General features: G+C 38.6%; 4 protein-coding genes across 4 annotated transcripts; 3 read left to right on the top strand and 1 right to left on the bottom strand.

The window, feature by feature from the left end:
• The first annotated feature begins 7,798 nt into the window (after nt 1–7,798).
• LOC117566754 (uncharacterized) lies at nt 7,799–9,010 on the top strand. The gene is made up of 2 exons (XM_034246300.2): nt 7,799–7,884; nt 7,961–9,010. The coding sequence occupies exons 1-2, from the start codon at nt 7,879–7,881 to the stop codon at nt 9,008–9,010; spliced, it is 1,056 nt and encodes a 351-aa protein (XP_034102191.1). The 5' UTR covers nt 7,799–7,878.
• A 2,674-nt stretch (nt 9,011–11,684) lies between these two features.
• On the top strand, nt 11,685–12,272 carry LOC117566764 (uncharacterized). The gene is made up of 2 exons (XM_034246310.2): nt 11,685–11,781; nt 11,848–12,272. Exons 1-2 carry the CDS (start codon nt 11,776–11,778, stop codon nt 12,139–12,141), a joined length of 300 nt encoding a protein of 99 aa, XP_034102201.1. The 5' UTR covers nt 11,685–11,775; the 3' UTR covers nt 12,142–12,272.
• A 3,219-nt stretch (nt 12,273–15,491) lies between these two features.
• On the top strand, nt 15,492–17,243 carry LOC117566775 (skin secretory protein xP2). Its single transcript, XM_034246321.2, has 2 exons — nt 15,492–15,673; nt 15,744–17,243. Exons 1-2 carry the CDS (start codon nt 15,668–15,670, stop codon nt 16,947–16,949), a joined length of 1,212 nt encoding a protein of 403 aa, XP_034102212.1. The 5' UTR covers nt 15,492–15,667; the 3' UTR covers nt 16,950–17,243.
• Nucleotides 17,244–18,313: 1,070 nt separating this feature from the next.
• Nucleotides 18,314–19,573, bottom strand: LOC117567591 (ATP synthase subunit delta, mitochondrial). The gene is made up of 4 exons (XM_034248092.2): nt 19,439–19,573; nt 19,027–19,235; nt 18,712–18,923; nt 18,314–18,532 (listed from the first exon to the last, which is right to left on the bottom strand). Exons 2-4 carry the CDS (start codon nt 19,223–19,225, stop codon nt 18,470–18,472), a joined length of 474 nt encoding a protein of 157 aa, XP_034103983.1. The 5' UTR covers nt 19,226–19,235; nt 19,439–19,573; the 3' UTR covers nt 18,314–18,469.
• Nucleotides 19,574–19,929: the final 356 nt, after the last annotated feature.

The raw sequence follows: 19,929 nt of genomic DNA, 5'->3' as shown, positions 1-19,929 counted from the left end.
GCAGGACGATTTCAATGTCCTTTGGCACTAGGATAGCTCTAATCAATGGACTTCATTTGACACAGAACCCACAAGGATCAGACAAGATTTTACCGAGATATCCGCAAATCAAAAATATAATCTTATCTCGAGTCGTAAAAGGACTTTCGTCCTTTTCAGTATATCAATAGGTTTCTATTCGCAACAGCTATCCTTGTGCCAAAGGATATCACGATCGTCCTTTAAATGGTTAAGGTACAATTAAGGTAAATTCAGGTAAATTTTGTAAAATTCTCATGAAAATTCTTGGATAGCAATCGACAGAACTAGTTATCCTGATTACAAAAAGGTAAGTCCTTGCAAGATCCTTAAACATTTTAATAAAATATAATCTAAACAAATTAATATAATAATAAACAAATTATAAAATATTTTTAAATTTTAACAGATGTTTTTGTCGGTTGCTTGAATTTCGAATTTTGAAATTGGCGCGCTATAGAAAATATTACATTTTTGTGGCATACTTTGAGGGTGCGCTCAGTTGTACGTCTGCTTGCTGCTAATCGCTACTCGCCTGGTAAATCTTCTGCTGTCTCTGTACTTTGTAGCCTTTAGGCCGATGGCGCAAATTCAAAATTTAATTGCGTAACAAAATAAACAAGCGTTTGCATACTTTTAATTTCTGTTTGCCTGGTATTTTACTTGCTGAGTTGACAATTTTTTGACGTTCATTGACTGAGAAACGGTGGATTTTCTGATATGCTGGAATTTGTCTATGAAATCGTTGAATGCCAATCGATTGTACTAGTTACCGTGATTACAAAGTTAGCAGATTTATGGTTACAAAACGAAAACATGTTCCTTACCTACCTTTTTATGGATGTAGCACATCCCTTTAATTACTTACCTTTGCTAACATAATATACTCGTATTATGCTACTTGTGTTCTCATAAGTCTTTGCATTTGTGCTTTCGCTTTGTTAAAGCGTCGTTTTATTTTTATTAAATACATCACGTTCAATTCTTTAGTGTTATAATTATATATGTTTACTATCATTAAAATAATGTAACAATCGCAGAGTAAATGTTATTTAAAGTGAATATTAAGCTCCACAAATGTTGTCCCGCATTAACAAGACCCCAATGCAATGGCAGAGCATAGAAAACTCAGCGGAGCGTCTAATGGGCCATCGCCACGCAAACCAATTAGCTGATCATTTTGTAATCATCCCGGGGGCACACCTCGCTGTCACTCTCCCTCTCTGTCTCTGCCTCCCGCTTATGCACCTGCCGGATATTTTAAAGCTTCACGTGTCGAACTCGAACTGAAGATGATAAAAAGAAAAACAGATTAATATCAATTTGATAAGCCCGCTGCTTAAGCTGATAGTTTGCCAAATACCAGTTTTATACACTGCCAAGCGAAAAAGGTAAATGCACTAAATGGGCAAACATAAAAATATGTTATCATCCATCTATATAGACTGCATTATGAATATATTATTGGGAGCCAAGCTGAAGGCCTTTATAGCCAGTGCTTTAGTAATAGAGTTAGTATTTATTTTAATTATATCTAAACATTTTAAATTCATAAATAAATAATAAATTTGGAAACAACTGAGCTGTTGATGTGCAGCAAATTATATTTGATTTCATTATGATTTGCACAACCTTCTTGGTAAGTTTTTTTTTTGGCAAAAAGAGTTTAACTATTATTATAGTAAATTATCTTGTTGTATGTTTAAAACGGGTTCGTTCGGGTTTTGAGGGTCAGGCTCAATTGTTTAATAATTAAAACATTACATCAAAAAAGTAACTGCAATTAATTGCGTTTTTTGTGAATGTGTCAACTCTGGCACCTCCATGGCCAAAAGCAAACTCTAGGGCAGCGGCAGCCTATGATTATGTTTATGATTATGATTATAATTATAATTATAATGAGGCATCGCGGCATTCGATTTAGATGGGAGCAGTCGAAAAAAGAGGAGGGAAAAAGAGTCTCGTCTCTCACGTTGCTGAATGATTGGCCAACACAATTATGAATGAATTTGAATTTGGTAAATCAACATAAAATGTGTTGTAGATTTGAAATCTATAAAACGTATCTTTACGGTGATATAACCGAACTGCAAGTGTGTGTCTCTGTGTGTGTGTGTGAGTCGATGATATATGAGTATGTAAAGCATTTGGAAACTGTCGAAATGCGGAAATCTGTGGAGCGCGAACCAAATGACCAAAAATTGAGAAATGGGCGTTGCTCACTAAAATCGATCGCATCGAACTCTTCGGTTGCCAAATTCAGAGAGTAGATAATTCATACACCAAGAGCAGAAGTGAAGACAGGGGAAAGAGCAGTGGAGGGGGAATTTTTGGAATGCGACATGCGACATTTGATAAGCTAATTCCCATGACGAATCGCTCAAATTTATAATTAAGTTGCTGGTTGGGCAACCGAATTCCAATTCTTCAGTCGGGGGACGAGTGATGACAAGTAATTGCTGCCAAATTGTATAAGTGATATATATGTTTTATTACTTACAAAGTAAAAATGGCACAGAAAATTAATTTTTAATAATAGAACAAGAATTTAATAAAAATGTATTTCCTATTGCCAATTTTACTTTGTAAATTATAAAACATAATTAAGATAGAAAACAAATTCACAACATGATACTGAAAAAATAAAATGTATAACAGGAAATCAATTTTTAATGAAATCTGGTTCTAATTTGTTAAATAATCAATTAATTGCCATAATAAAGATGGTATAAAGACCAACAAAATAATAACAAGAAATAACTTGTATAAATAAAAACAAATCAAAATCACAACAAAGAATAAAATGAATGAATAAAAAATAAACAAAATAATAGCATAAAACAAAAATGAAATAGATATTGTGAAAGAAAAAGAAAATAAAACATGAAGAAGTCAATTGGGTTGTAATAAAAATTAGTTCTCCTTTAATTTAAAGGATTAAAAAAACACTATTGTTATGACTAGAAAAATAAAAATAAAAAGAATCGAGACAAGTTTCAAAATAATAAATCTGCACAATCTGAATATGAATATTTTGTGTGATATAAGCAATAGTTAAGATCGTAGAGAGAACAGAATAAATAACAATATTTGCAAAATATTATTAAGAAAAAACAATATATTTGCAAAGGATTTGGTATAATCATTCCCAAATATTTTTATAACCTATTTTTTGGCAATCTTCTTGTTATATTTCATAGAGTTAATTTGGAATATAATTCCCTTAATAAATAAAAACAAAGTCTACGAAATATAACGAGAAGATTGCCAAAAATATAGAAAAATTAAGATATACAAATATATTATTTTATATTGGTTTATTTACATTCTTTTCGTTTTATTTTATAAAATAATGAAAATGATGATATCAAATCATTCGCAAATATTAATTTTTCTTCTGTTCCATACAAAATGCAAGAACTTCAGAATGATTGAATCACTTAATTATTATCATGCTATAAATAAATAAATCCAAATAAATCTAATAAATTGTACACACAAAATGAGCTACGCTAAGTTGTGAGATTAACAAGTGAAACGCTTGAGATGGCGAAATGAAAGAGGCGAAGAGGGAAATCGAAAAGGTGGCAAAGCGTATAAATGTTAAATTGCTGGGATCCAAGTTCAAGTTAAGAGGCGGAAAAACGTGAAATGAAGCAATAAAACGAACGAAACGTTAGTATAATGAGCATAATAAACATAATGTAAGTAATTGTTCGGCTTGTCAATTGTTGTAATTGCATAATCACTAATCACAAAGTGATGAATCAATAAATTGAGAATGAGTCGACAACAAAGTCGAGTTGAGTGCGATCCCCACGCAAAAATAAAAAATGAAAAACAAAAATCAAAATCGAAAAGAAAAGTAAACAAATTCCAAGGAAGTGGAATGCTGGTCATTGATCAACCATAAACCCGAGTGACAAAACTATTTGCAAATGCAACGATGACGGTGGCAACAACAACAACAACAACAACAACAATAACAACAACAAGAGTTGATAACAAAAAGCAACATCGATGTTGAGGCTGAAGTTGAAGTTGCTGAATAGCTGCTTTGACACTGTCTACAAAATACCAAGTGATAAAATGCCAATCGCTTTTAATTTGGCTACAACTCTAGAGAGGGGGAAGAAGAGGGTGGAGGAGGGGGAAATAGGCTAGAGTTAAATATGCGCAACAATGCGCATTAAATAATTTATATAAAAATGCACACACACACACACTTAAAACTTAACTTAAACAAATTTCAAATCTCTTGTCATGATATAATCGAGCGTCAACTGCGACTGCGCCGTCGACGTCGACAGCGACTGCGACTGCAACAGTCTCTCATCTTAAACTGTGGAACTGAATTGAATTGAAGCAAAATGTTGTGGCAAAAGAAACAAAAAAACATACACCGAGATTGGCTCAATCGACAACTGTTCGAGTTGCTTTCTGTTGCAACAACATCGAAATAATAACATAAACATGAGGGCCACACGCATGCGTCGCAACGCCGACTATCAAATACCCTAACAAGCGGAAATTTTTAAGGAATGATTTGTATACGTTTTTGGAAATGTACAAACATTTATTTGTGTTATCAAAGCTATAATTAAATAAATAAAAGCAATATTTAAAAGATTAACAAAGAATTATCTAATGAACTTGAACTATTTATTTTGCTTAAATTTAGGTAAATTATATTTATTCTGAAATAACATAATTACTTGTACATATGTTACATATGTAAATGACGCTAACGAAATCTAAGAATAAATTCAATTATTCAATGGGTATTGTTACCTATTTTTTTAAATCATATAATTAACAAATAATGTAATAAATATATCATTGAGTTATTTTATTTTTTTGTTTTTTTTTTTTTAGATTGGATTTTTTCATTAAGTAACTGAACCATTACAGCAATAAAGGACCATAAGAACTCACTTAGGGGAAAACTTATTCGGGCCAAACCTCATACTTCTATCACAATGGAATATATATTTTTTTTGTGTAATAATAGTTGAATTTGGATGTTAAGCTGTTTTTGTTTGTTTTGCGCAATGCTCGAGATTTGAAATACAATAGTTTTACTATTACAATTATGCGTTATAAATCTTTTCTAAACTACTTGCAACAAATAATAATATACTATTTCGTACTTATTCGAGGCAAGCTCTTCAACACTCAACGTCGAGTATACCCCACGCACAGCAGTTAGGGTATGGTACAGTAAGCGTGGACAGCAGCATAACGCTAAAGTTAAAGTTAAAGCTAACGCTCAAATCGATAATCATATGCAAAAAGCCGGTCAATTTGTTGTAAGAGGAACCGAACGAACGAACGACACGGCAAAGCGAAGCAGCGGAGGAGAAGAAAGAGGTGAGAAAGGGGAAGAGGAAAGGGGGAAGAGGTAGGGGGGGCTTTACTGGGTCGGGGGATTTGGGTCGCTTGGTTCGGAGATGCGTTAATGCTTATGTTATTGTTGCATATTTTGGGATTTCAAACAAACCAGCAAGCAAAACAACAAATACAGGGTGCACTTTATCGTTGTTTTTGCTGTTTGTTACCAAGCACACAATTAATTCATTTTTAATACCCAACAAACTGTGTTTGATTTAACGATTATGCTGCGTACTCAATTAAGTCGACTTTCGAGCATTGAAATTGCTGTTTAATTAAGCTTTTAAACGTTTTTCCCAAAAGAGAAAGAACTGATGAACAAATTGTGGTTATTACTGAAGTTGTAAATGTCAAATAAATATGTTATATTTTCTTCACTTCTGTCAACGAAAGAAAATGAATTATTATATTGAACTATATTTGATAAATAAAATGAATATGCATAGCCAAGGCATTGCAATAAAAAATTGTATTCGTTGTTTCAATAAAATGTCTTAGAGTATGTAATGAAAATGAAAAAAGAGAACTCGTGCAGTTAATTTGCTCATCAATTAATGTGCTATCAAAACTGTTTATCAATTACAATCAATGGTTAATCGACTGCTCGATTTTGTTTATGTAATTTCGCATGCCGTTAAACGTTGTTATTCAATTAACACCCGACTGCAACACCCTGTACAATGAAATTAGAGAGGTGAGTGGCAAACAGCGGGGGGAGGAGGAGGAGCAGCGACAAGAGTTGTTCCAACAAAATGTTGTGACCATTTCTTACTCTTGATGTTGTTGTTGTTGTTCATTTTTCAAATATTTTAAGTGAATTACAAGAGGCAAACGCCAAAACTCTGTGGCAAAGCCCACGGATGAGAAAAGCTCAACCTGAAGAAGATGACGAAGCTAAACTTGAGGCTATTCGCCGACCAAGAGAGTGGACTTAAGGGAGGGGGAAGAGAGAGGGAAAAGGGGGAAGCTGAGCAATCGCAGCTAGCAAAGCGCGTGGTTCAGTTCGCTTCGCTTCGTTCGAATGCTACAAATTCCCACTGCCCATTGATATTCGTCATATGCGTATTCCCAACGCGTGTACTATGGGCACAAATGCACAATGCACTAGTCATATTCAAAGTATATTATTAGTTGATAACTTGTAAGCTTAGCAAGAGTTTTCCTGAGTTACTGAACTCAATTCAGTTTGATTGCGCTAACGATGATAACTTCAAACAAAACAGACACTGAACTAAGGTTTTTTACAAAAATTACTAACAGAGAGATCAACAATTATATTATATGAATTTAACGGGACATTTATTGGTAAACAACTTTCGGACGTTCCCTAAATGCCTCAAAAGAAGTGTTCGCTAGGAGGAGTATCCGGCTAATAGAGAACTCCGCTAAAAAGAAGAATAAAAAAAGTGGTTGTCTGGAGAAGTGTTCTTCTAATAGAGGATTTGGCTTAAAATGTCTTAGGAAATGTGTTCACCAAGAGGAGTATACCGCTAAAAGGGGACGGCTAAAAATGTTTTAAGAAAAGTTTCGCTAGGAGGCATATCCGGTTAATAAAGGTGTTAGGTTACTAGGTGTTAGAGTTACTACTTTACACCGAAGCTCTCATTTTCGATTAACTTAGGAATATCTATTTTGAGAGTGATTTAAGAAATTGTAAACCTTAAAATCTTTACCAAAATAGAGCCAAACTCAACACTTATAAATCTAAAATGAAACTAGTTTCACTCTTCTCTTGAAATTTGAAACTACTCGTAACTTAAAGTAAGATTAAAATCAATCTTAGCTGTGTGCTAATCCAGAGCTATAAGAACAAACTTTACTTATTTTTAAAATTGTTTTGGTTTATGTTTTTTCCACTGTAATTCCGCTAGAGAATTAACCATATTTAGTGATTGATTAATGTAATAAAAGTTAAATTGGTTGAAGGTGATGCTGATTTTTCCCCTCACTGAATCAATAAATAAATCATTTCTTTTGAGCAACTTACATTTGCCGATTAATTTCACAAATATGTGCCTTCGCTCCATAGTGCATTCAAATGCGTATCGCAGCCTCATCATATCTCTTCTCCTTCTCTCCCTTTCGTCTGCTATCTCTGTCTATCTTCTTTGCATCTCTTCATCTCAGCTCCCGCCAAGAGTCTCACGAGGCGACATCGCTGCTGTCGCTTCTGCTGCCATTGCTGCTGCTCCCTCTGCCACTGTCGGCGTCGCTGTCGCTGTTGCTGCCTCTGTCGACTGCAATGCGTTGCGTTGAAGCCGGACGCCCGGCGGCCCTTTTCTTAACGGTAATATTGGCGGAAGCCGCATCTATGACTGCGACTGCTGATGGACGTTGTATAAAAGCTGAGCTCAGTCGGGGAAGTGGCATCATTCGTTGACCAGGAACAGCGCGAAGCACAGCTCAGCGTTTCCACACACAAGAGAGCGAGAGAGAGATAGAGAGAGAGAACACAAAGAGTAAAGCACCATGAAGGTAAGTCCAGCGGGAACGAGCTCCTTTTTTGTGGATTACAATGCTAACGACGACGATGATGCACTTGCTCTTGCAGATCTTCATTTGTCTGTTGGCCACGCTGTGCGTCTGCAATGCCACATTTCTGTCGCTGCTCGGCGGCGGAGGTGGAAGTGGAGGAGGCGGAGGTGAAACCAAGACCACCTACAATGTCATAGCAACACCTCATGGCGGCGGCGGCGGTGGCGGCGGAGGAGGATCTGCTCATGGTCATGGCTACTCACATGGAGGTCACGGAGGAGGCGGCGGTGGCGGAGGCGGCTCCGCGCAGCTCATCAAGATCATTCTCGAAGATGGCAATGGACAAGGTCACGGACATGGACATGGTCATGGTCACGGACACGGAAGCGGTGGCGCCTCCGCTGGTCACAGCTACGGTCAGGGCTATGCCAGCGGTCACAGTCACGGCAGCTATGGCGAACAGGTTTACAAGGTGATCGAACAACCCGCCGCGCCCGTTGCGCCCACCGCTTACCATGGCGGCTCCTCCGGTGGCTACTCTTATGGCAGCTCATCCTATGCCGCAGGTCATGGCTACGGCAGCGGCTCCTCCCACTCCCATTCCCACGGCTCGCATTCCTCTTCAGCCTATCAGCTGAATGCCATTCTCCCGCAGATCATTCAACTTGTGCTCCAGGAAGATGCTTTGGGTCATGGCGGTTCCTCCTCTGGAGGCGGTGGCTATGGAAATGTGGATGCCCTCAATGGACAGCTGATTGATGCCTTCGGCCAGAAGGGCAAAGCAATCATCATGCGTGCGGACAAAGCTCAAGGCGCCTTCTTCAACAGCGGACATGTGGTGCAACGTGGCACCCTCAAGGTGATGCAAGTTCGCGACCAGTCGCAGCAGCAACAGCGTCAGGGAGGAGGCGGTGGCCTCTGGAGTCTCTTTGGCGGCGGCGGCAGCGGCTCGAACTCAGCTGGCGGCAGTGGATGGAGTCAGGGAGGCGCCTCTTCGGGAGGTTGGAGTCAGGGAGGAAGCTCCTCGGGTGGTTGGAGTCAGGGTGGTGCTTCAGGCGGTGGCTGGAGCCAAGGAGGCAGCTCAGGCGGCGGTGGCTGGAGTCAGGGAGGCAGCTCCGGATGGTAGAGAGACAGAGAAAGGGAGAAAGAGAGGGAGACGCTCCTTTCCCCTCCTCTCCCTACTTAGTTAGACCAAATCAATTGTTTTTTTTTACCATATTTTTTTTTACTAGGCTTAAATCATCGCGAAATCATTGTTAAATTATTTGTTAATCAATAAACATAAATATATATTATAAATATTTGAAAAAAACGACTATTATAAAACCGTTTTCCTCAGCATCGAAAACAAAAACAATGGGCAAGCTAATTTGGTAACTTGTTGTGGGGGCTGCTGCCAAAAGTTATATCATAAAACTTTCATAGATTGCCCTTGAGACAGCCAAGAAAGAGAGTGAAGAGATAGAGCGAAGAGGGGGAGCGAGGAAACGAGGGAAGAGGGGGAGCGTCAGGTAGCGACCGCCTCAAAACCACTTGAGCTCTCTGAGTAGTAGATCCAAATATGGAGATCTCGGGAGATCTCTTTGAGTCAGAGTCAGAGGTGAAACTAGCCGTGACTTCAAATTGATTCCGCATTGTTTTTCGAATTGTGTCGTAGCCAGAGAAGACGCAACAACAACAACAAATCAAAATCTACAACTGACCCAAAGTCGAATGTGAAACTCATTACGTAAAACAATAGTGGAAACCCCTCGACAACTCTTCAAGTTGAGGAAACAGCTGCGAGAATTCGTTATGAAATTGATACTAATTATAAAGAAATTAATGCGATTACCAACTGATGCAAATACATCAAGTTGTTACACAAATATAATCGACAAAGTTTTAAACTGCAGACAAATTATAAAGAGATTAAACCGAAAATTCAATTAAAGCATTCAATATTTTAGAAGCGTTCTTACCTTAGATTATAAATGCTGAAATCTCTTGCTTCTATATACATATATTAATTATTAATCTGTTTAATCTCGTGCACTCTTTGTTTTGTTTATTAGAAAGTCACACCCACTTGTGTGACATAACATAGAAATAACATGTCAAATAAAGTGGATTAAAAATAAATGTTCAACAATTCTCTATCATTGTCACACAATCGAAGTGAGATAATTTATTGAAGTGATTTGCAAATGATTGTTAGCTAGTTAAACAGAATTGACATTAAAGCGTAAAGTGTGTGCGTTTTTAATCGCTTTAGCAACACTAGCAAGTGCATAATTAATCAACACTACGTCAGAAGACAAGCGACTAACGGCAAAGCTATGCAGAGTGAATTCATGTGAATCTATATCGATCTTGACGATTCTCCCACTCAAATGCGAAACACAATTTCGATAATAAGCACTTAAAAAAAAAATACAATTTCAATAAAAATGAATGGAGACTTGTTTTAACGATTCCGATTCCGGAATGGGCGTCTTATTGAGTAAAAGTTTCATTTGGATTAACCCAAAGTATAAGTATAGATATATATATACATATGTATATATTCTCGACTGTCCGATCAAGTTTGAGTTCTTGTTAATTTACCAGATCACATTAAAAATGGAAAGAAATTAATTAAAAGTGCATTTGCATACCCTCGCAAATAAAGTGCGAAAGTTAAGCATTGATACAAACTGAATATACATATATAGAAATCGATATTATATAAAAGAGATATAGAAATCGAAATATGATTATGATTATTACGAAACAAAACTTCCGCTTTCAGCCTACACAATAGATGAGAAACACCGAAGACCGAAAAAGTATGCAACACTTCAAGTTGCCGCAACATAATTTAAACAACGCGTTGTTTGCTACGGCCCTGAACGACTAGACGATGCCCTGTAAAAACATTTTATGTGCTGAAGACAGATTTATGAATTCTAGGACAAAAATTTGAAATTGAATTTAAATACAAAACATTTTAAAACAAATGAAGCAATAAAGTGTGGAACTAATATACCCAATTTGGTGCAGGAATACTCAATACTCAACACTCTCAACAGCTTCAACAATTTAAGACATTTGCAAAAATTTATGATGCCCCATTTATACAGCTTTTATGGGTAGAGGGCATAAAAGTGTCAAACAAAAGCGAAAGAAACAAAAACACCAAACAAATAATATTTATAAAGTTATTGTATTTCTCGATTTTCGATTTTTTCGATTTTCGACTGCTATTCTTTTTTTTTTGTTGTCACCTGTTTGTAAGCAATGAAATCATATGGGGAAGCTTAGCCAAAAAAAGACTAGTTATTATTGTAGTTGGCGGGGGCCAATGGATATTTGCATTTGAGTTGAGTCTATAGATAGATCTCGACACTATTGAAATTATAAAAATAAAAAAAAAAACCCAAGTCTCGATAAATTTAACCAATGAAAAGAATCAATCAAGAGGCGCTCAATTGGTCTCAGTTTCAGTTTGATTTTTTAATTTTCTGACGTTGAAGATGAGCATTTGAGTGCGAATTGTTGTGGATTGTTTGCAGGAACAAGTTCTCATTGTTCTGTTTGAATATTGGTTGCCTCATAAAGCTGCAAATATGGAATTTCAATAATAATGCCAAACATCTAAATCCCTCCCTTTATAATCGACACAAAATACGTATGCGCAATTTACATAACGCCTTTTCAATTCTCATTTGAACAATATTGTTTTTGGTTGCTTGTTTTTTTTTTCGATTTTTGAAATGCCGTTCTATTTGTTTGGCTGTCAAGCGCTGCGAGTTTGTTGCTGCTCCAGTTATTGTCGGGGACAAGGTTCTGTTGTCTGTCTTTCTGCTCGGGGGTATAAAAACCCAGTGACTGCCAAAGCCAATCAACAAATCATTCAGTTATCCAATCAACATGAAGGTGAGTTCACAATCACAATCGGATCGCAATCAAAATTCTGATCGCATCTTCGTCCTCAATTCGCAGTTCTTCCTTGCCTGTCTGTTGCTCGCCGCCTGCTTGGCTCTTGGCCAGAGCAGCGCCATCTATGGTCCAAGCTACGCATCGGTTCCCGTTGTCCGTCACGTGCCCGTTGTCCGTCATGTGCCCGTTGTTCGTCAAGTGCCCGTCGTTGAGTCCGTTGCCGTGCCCGTTGCCGTCCCCGTCGTCCACCGTCCCGCCGCCTACGTCGCTGGCCCCTCTGTGGTCCGCGTCGGCTCTATCGGTTCCGTCTACGAGTCTCCTCTCGCCTACGGCGGCTGGTTGAAGCAGAAGAAATAAACGCTTCCTCGATCCTCAATCCAATTCAAATTCAACAAACTGGACCTAACTTCGACAAACAAAAAACTCAACGAATAATGTTCTCAAATCAACTATTTTTTTTACATTTTTTTTTTGTGTTATTACAATTCCCGAATAAATCCTAAATCTGTACATTCCTAACTACAAACTCTCGTATTATTTCACGAAAGGATTACTCCAATAACATCTCTAGCAAACATGTGGATATTAACAGCGCTTAAGATTTCTAGAGATCATTTAAGATCGTATACTTAAGTTTCTCATAAAATATTCGACAACGAATACAAACTTTCTGCTTTTATCAGTAAGGAGACCAAGTCCGTTTATCTACTCTAAACTAGTCAAGCTTCCAATGCCCAAGAATCGTTCAAATAAGAAACGGAGTGAAACAGCTCTTTTAACTATAGAGTTATTAATTGTTTGTAAAAGGCAATTTTCTTTTCTATTTTTCATGAATAGAAAACATAACCCCAAGGTCTTTGCAGCCGGAGCTTAAGAAATACGTTAGTATTCATTTTAATTATATCTAATAAAAATAAAACGCTAAAATATAAAAAGTTCGCCTAACTTTAATAAATATTTGCATAAAGTAATAATGAGAACATCTTAAATATATTTTGAACTCAAACGTTTCTTCTTTTTGTATAACTCTTAACTACACAGCTATAGAGCAGATGATTTTGTTTTCTTTTATATTTTAAATGAATAAACAGCAAATATATAAAAATAAACCCAACTTAAATGGATATTTTCATTTGGTAATTATGAAAACGACTTTTATATTTTGAGCTCTAATATTTGTTCTTTTTGTAATCTCGTTACTTTAAGTATTAAGTTTTGTTAAGCTTTAACTATTTGTTTTAAAGAGTGTAGCTTTCAATTTATATATTTTTAGTTTGACTTACTCAAACTTAAAATTGTTTTTAAAATATTTATTCTCTTTATTATACTTATACATTATTTAAATAAAATAAATACATGTGTAAAACAAAAACTTTTATTCTCTTAAGTTTTAAATCTTGTATTCCCTTTATCGAACTTATTAATTTTTAAAATGAAATAGATTTTTAATGTCACTATTTTGCGATATTTTAATTTTAATTTTGCTTAAAACAGCTATTCCAAATTATGAATTTATTAAAAGTATCAAATACTTTATTATTACTGATATTTGGCGATATACAAATGACGTAGAGAAAGCTAAGACATGGAAATTTTCAAAGGAGTTGGCAGCCCCGAGCAGTGCAGGAATTTACAGCAAGTTCCCACAAGAGCTTAATTTTCAATTTTATCATTTCACAACAAGCAGTTAAAAATTATGTGAAAATAATACTAGATGAATAGATTTGAAAGTGCAGACTTACATGTGTTCCGTACACATTTTTGATTAACGCTGTTCCACAAAAGCAGACGACGAAGAAGAAGCAGCATCAACACCAACTGCATCGTCAGCTTATCAATGAAATGCGAAGCAGGCCAAAGAGATCTTTTGTGAGCACTTTGAAGAGTTGACAAATTCGTTGAATAGTTTGCAGATTGCCAGTTGCATTCCCACACTAATTGGCACACACAATTACCACACACACACTCGCACACACACACGTGTATAGGTGTGTGCATAGCTGGAGCGATTAAATGAGTTTTATGAGCATTTGACAATGTTAGTATTAATTGTTTGGTATTTTACATAACCAGGCTGGCCAGTCAACTTAATAGCTCAGTTGACAAAACTACTACACACACACGGATAGTAGTGTGAACTGCATACACGTGCACTCACACACGTACACAGACATACGCACACATGCAGCCATTTGGAACAAAGACCATTTCGATTCACCTTGAAATGATGGCCTGAAATTGAGATTGAGTTGGGAGAGTTTTGACTAATATACAATTTATTTCTTTTTTTCCCCTCTGCTTCTTTCGTTTTGTATTTTATCTTTTTGTGGGTTTGGTCAGCAGCGCTTTGATGCTTTTGATGGTTCACGTGGGCAGCAGCAGCAGCACCAACCAGACAGAAAGATAGAAAAGACAGACAAACAATATGTGTGTTTGTGTGTGTGTGAGGCAAGTATGCAAATTGCAAAGGGTGAGGGGGAGCGCTATATGACACTCATCGATGCGCTGCTGTTGATGTCTTATCATCAGGCAGTTGGCAACGCAAAGGCAAAGCCAAAAAAGCGAAAAGCAAAGCCAAATGCAAATGCAAAAGCAAAAGCAATGGCCCACGGTCAGTTCATTTTCATGCTAATTAGCAGAAAAAGGCCGCTTTCGGAATTTCGGAAATGCAGACAGACTAAACAGATTGCAGTGAGGTTACGTTTCGTTTCGTTACGTTACGTTTACGCACTTTACATGAAAACTGGAAAGTGTCAAAGGCAATGGGCTGGAAATGGAAATGAAGAACAGCTCGATATGCATGTTATACTTATGGCTGTCGATATCGATAACGATATTTATGCAGGTACTCGCATGTGTGTGCGTGTGTAATACACGCTGCGTATGCAAAGTGGGCGCGGCCCCAATGAAAATGAAAGCGACGACAACGACGGCGGCAACTTCTATACAAAACATGTAAGAAAGCGGCATTCGCTGTTGCCCGACTGAGAGATACCCGGCAATGACTTAAAAGTTTATTATGCGATCGGAATGAATATTCTATTATTGGTACTATTTTCTTGTATTCCCAAATTAGGCACAAAATATAAATGGAGTGTGCCTTAAGTTTGTCACATAAAATATAATATAATAACATTCCGAAACTGACCATTATCTTCAATATTACATATGTAATGCATTCTTAAATTCTGTTTCTACGATTTGAGACCGGCTCAATCTTAAGTGTCATGAGTTCTAGCTTTTCAAACAGACGGACATATAAAAATTATATAGCTAATGTCTCCATCAATATCAGAAATTTCTCTAGTATTATCGTAATATATATAAAAGAAAAGAATAATAATAATAGTTACTTTGCTCTCTTTGACGGATCCAACACTGAGTTACACGCAGACTTCACTCCATTGTAATCAAAGCCGGGTATTCGAAATAAATACATTGGATGGGCAACAGACAAGTTGACTTTGCATCATCTTCGTGATGATACTATGATCGTGATAATGATGATGATGTTGTTTGGACTTGAATGATCATCATGATCATCGAATGGCCCTTTGCAAATGTTAAATGTTAATGAAATGCTTTTGTTTAACTCGGGCTGGTCTTCATCTTCATCTTCGAAAACTTGCGTCGATTGCGTTGCTAATTCGAATCGTTGAATCCAACTTCATGATGAGCTTTTACACAGCTGTTGATAATGCTGCTGTCGCTGCCTCTGCCGCTGCTTCTTCTTGTGGTTACAACTTGGGGAATATAAAAGCGAGCGCTGCTCCACGAATTGACATCAGTTGTGTTTGCACAGAATTTGACTTTAGGAGTCACCAATCGAATCCATCCATTCTCCCACCCCCCACTACAAAATCAAGCAGGAATAGTAGTCAACATGAAGGTAAGTGTCCACTTTGTCCACTTTCAGAGGCAGTGCATCCACTCTAACGCACTCTTTCCACATGCCGCAGGTCTTCGTTTGCATGTGCGCTCTCTTTGCTGTGGCCAACGCTGGCTTCTTGGGTCTCCTTGGTGGCGGCGGCGGCGGCTCCAACAACAACGGCGGCGGCCTTAAGGCTGGTCTCAACCTGGGCGGCAATGGAGGAGGTGGCGGTGGAGGAGGCTATGGCGGTGGCTCTTATGGCGGTGGCTCCTATGGCGGTGGACATGGTGGCGGCCACGGTCCCGTCCAGGTGGTCAAGGTTATCCATCAGCAGGGCGGCGGCAGTTCCGATGGCGGCTATGCCGGTGGCTACAGCTACGGTCCCGCTCCCCAGGTTTACAAAGTGAAGGTTATTTCCAGCGGCGGCGGCGGTGGCAGCATCGGCGGTCCAGCTCCCATCTATAATGGTCATGGTCATGGTCCCGCCTCCGTCAAGGTCATCAAGGTGGTGCACCAGGAATCAGCACCTCTGCTCGGCGGTGGCGGCGCCCCCCTCGTTGAGAGCGCTCCCCAGGTGATCAAGGTTCTGCACGAGAGTTCGGGACATGGCGGCCCAGGTCTGCAGTCCATTGGCGGCGGCATCTCTGCTCCCACCAAGGTGGTGCGCGTCATCCATGAGCACTCCACCTCCGGCTCCATTGGCGCCGCTGCTCCCGCTCCCATCTACAGTGGTCCCGGTGCTGCCCCCATCTACAGCGGTCCAGCTGCTGCTCCCATCTACAGTGCTCCCGCTCCCGTTTACAGCGCACCTGCTCCCGCTCCCATCTACAATGCTCCTGCTCCCGCTCCCATCTTCAGCGCCCCCGCTCCAGCGCCCATTTACAGCGCTCCAGCTCCCGCTCCCATCTTCAGCGCTCCAGCTCCCATTTACAGTGCTCCAGCTCCCGTGCTCGCTCCCGCTGCAGTTTACGGTGCTCCCATCTCCGCACCCGCTCCTGCTCCCATCTACAACGCTCCCGCCCCCGCTCCCGTCTACGCTGCTCCGGCTCCAGCGCCCATTCAATACAGCGCTCCAATTGCCGCTCCAGCACCAGCTCCTCTCCAGTACGCTGCTCCCAGTGTCTCGGTATCCGCTCCATCGCCGGTGCTCAGTGTGCCCGAGTCAGCGCCTGCTCCCAGCTTCGCTGCTCAGGGACCAGTCCTGAGTCTGCCCGCTCCCGTTGAGGAGCAGCAGCAACAGCCGCTGCCCCTGGGACATGCGCCCGCCCAGACCTATGGACCACCACAGTTCTAAGTGGAGCAACCACAACAGCAGCAGCAACAACAACAGGAAGAAGAAGAGTAGCAACTGCACTACTTCAACACACACAGCACTGGAGGCGAACTCACAACAGTTCACCATTCAAAGTTTGTCTCCGAACCTAATTTCGACTGCTACTTCAAATCAATTTTCACAACTCTTTCGATCCTTCGACCTATCCCACAACACACACACACACAACTCTTCTAAGCAACCTTAAGTTAAGTTATTTGAATTTTTTTTTATAGTATATTTTTTTTTGTTTTGGTTTTGTTACGGAAAATTAAAACCGACTGTTAAATTGAAAAGAAAAAATTGCATTTTAAATTGGGAAACTGTTAACAGTTGAATTTACAGTCTGCTGTTAACAGCGAGGATAAGAAACTGCTGTTAACAGGTGAATTTTAAATTAAATTAACAGTCTGCTGTTAACAGTGAGGATCACATAAGAAATTGCTGTTAACAGGTGTATGTTAAGTTACACTGAGGAAACTTGCTGCGAATCTATTAAACAGCAAACACAATCAGTTGTTACTTTAAATGGTTTAACATTGTGATCATTGATAAATTAAACAAATTAACACTATCAGCAGAGTGAATAGAAATTCATTAACAAATTCCAGATGCACTGCGATATGTGCAGTTATCAAAGTGTAGAGATCAACAAAATTGTTGACGAACTTGGCGATTTGTCAATTTCAAAATATTATATAAGTCAATATTATATATAATCATAAATATGGGAAATATAACATTATTATATAAACTTTGATGCATTAATAGTCATTATTACATAATATGTAAGAAATTCGACATTAATCCAAAGTATGGAATGATCCGCCAGAATAATTGTAATTTCTATTGAATTGCTTCACTTTATAAATCTTGAAATTGTTAAAAAAAAAACCACACTGCACTCTATCAATCACTCACTTCATGAGGGCGTTTTTTAAGTTGGGGGGAAAAAGATTTCCAAACACTATTAAAAAAAAAAGAAAACGAAAACAAAAAGAAGATTCAATCACTTGCTGGCCTTTTGTAAACTTGACCTTCGCGTTGGCGTTGCAGTCGACGTCGCTGTCGGTGCTGACGCAGCTGTTGCGCCTGCGCTTTAAACATTTGTCATGAATTATGCATTAAATTCAACATCATTTCTTTGATGTGTGATTGTGGTTGTTGTTGTGTGCACACACAAAAAAAAATATAAAAAAAAATGAATATCAAAAAAATATATCTACATTTATAAACAGATTGATCATCTTTAAGATATGCTGTGATGCTTGGTCGTTGGTGTTGTTTCTGTGATTGTTGTTGTTACTGATGTTGTTGTTGCTGCTGTTGCCGTTGTTATTACGATATTACACATATTCATTCGCTTTTGTTTTTATTGTTTCATAACAATGCTGTTATGTTTTAATTATATTAAACACAATTGTAAGCAGATGTTGTTGTTGTTGTTGGTGTAAGGTTGTTTGTTGTTATGTTAATTGTTTATAGGGTTGGTTGTTTTGTTTTTATTCGGCAGCTTTGACAAGCGCCTCAGCAACTTCGATGGCGATGGCAGCTTCCGCCTTGGCCTGCAAAAAATAACATGAAAAGAAATGCATTGCAAAATTAATTGCACAATTTAAAGCGTAGAGTGAAAACTCGCTTAGACGTCGAAAGCTATCCTTAATCGTTGTTCGAAAAGCAGTGTAGTTGTTTGCTAGCGAGTTTTCACTGTCATCCACTCTCTTTCTCTCTCTCTCTTTCTTACCTTATCGCTGGCAGCTGAGCTGAGCTCTGATTGGTATTTGGAAAGCAGCTGTCTGGCCTCATTCACATCGATGTCGGCCACATTGTGAGCCTCCTCGGCGAGCACCTGCACAGAGGAATCCTCGTTGACGGTCACAGAGCCGCTGGACACAAAGTACTTGGTCAGCTTGCCCTCGTTGTCGGTCACCTGGACGACGCCGGGTTTGAGCACAGCTGCAAAAAACAAAGCACAAATGCATGAGATGATGATGTAATGGATTGAAAGGATTGTGCGCCATATGTAGATGGAGAGATCGCCATCTGTTGACACACTTACCCAGGGTGGGCACATGCTTGGCCAGAATGCCAAAGGCGCCGCTAAACGATGGCACATCGATTTGACGAACGACGGCGGCATCGTAGAACGTTTTGTTAGCGGCAGCAAAAGTCAATTTCATCTCATCGGAGTACGAACGATTCTGGGCCAAACGAGCGCCGCGGGCGGCCAACAGGCGAGCATTCTTCACAAACGACATCTTGTGTGTGCTGCAATTAACAGTTAACAGTTATGCGTTGCACAATTTTAACACACAATAACATATAAAATTATGTAACTTTCTAGGTTAGAGAGACCCCACAAAAGAAAATACAACAAAAAAAAATGACAAGCATGTGAGCTTAGCTTCACGTTGAACGCACAGTAAATAGCTTGCTTGGGTTTTTTTGCACAACCACAATTAGGTTACTACCTTTAAATTATTTTGGAGTGTGGCGAAAATAAAGAATACTTATGCAGTCTCTCCGCTCAGCCGTCGTTATTAGCAGCGCCGCTGTTTGCTAGTGTTGCAAAATCCAAACACTATTTCGGGTTACAACACTAGAGGCTATGTATCGTTGTAGCGCTATCGATTTATTATCCATGGTAATATTATAGTTTTTAGAAATTGTTTATTAAGAAGTATTATATTAATTATTTAATGAATATTAAATAACACTTTGCAATAAATTCATGTTTACGCTACATCCAAACACTTGAAAATGGTCACCCAGTATATCGATAAATTTAATATTTCGTTATCATCGATATATCGCTACTGTAGATACTCGTATTTTTGGACTCAACTTCCAATTTCGAAAATCGTTTACTGTCTTTTGCTGAATCTGTCTCGAGGAAGAAGAAACTGATGTAGTTTGGCACAAACGTTAAGATGAACATACTAATATATAGGAGTAGATTCTG

This window comes from Drosophila albomicans, chromosome X (assembly GCF_009650485.2).
Source record: "Drosophila albomicans strain 15112-1751.03 chromosome X, ASM965048v2, whole genome shotgun sequence".
NCBI lineage: Eukaryota > Metazoa > Arthropoda > Insecta > Diptera > Drosophilidae > Drosophila > Drosophila albomicans.
Note: the sequence above shows the minus strand (reverse complement) of the source record. Positions and strands in the feature narration are given on the sequence as shown.

Excerpts from the sequence above, each read along its gene's own strand:
- LOC117567591 (XM_034248092.2), bottom strand. The coding sequence starts at position 19,225 with ATGTCGTTTGTGAAGAATGCTCGCCTGTTGGCCGCCCGCGGCGCTCGT. Across the intron at positions 18,924-19,026 it reads CAAGCATGTGCCCACCCTGG|CTGTGCTCAAACCCGGCGTC; the intron begins GTAAGTGTGTCA and ends TGTTTTTTGCAG. Across the intron at positions 18,533-18,711 it reads GCTCAGCTGCCAGCGATAAG|GCCAAGGCGGAAGCTGCCAT; the intron begins GTAAGAAAGAGA and ends TATTTTTTGCAG.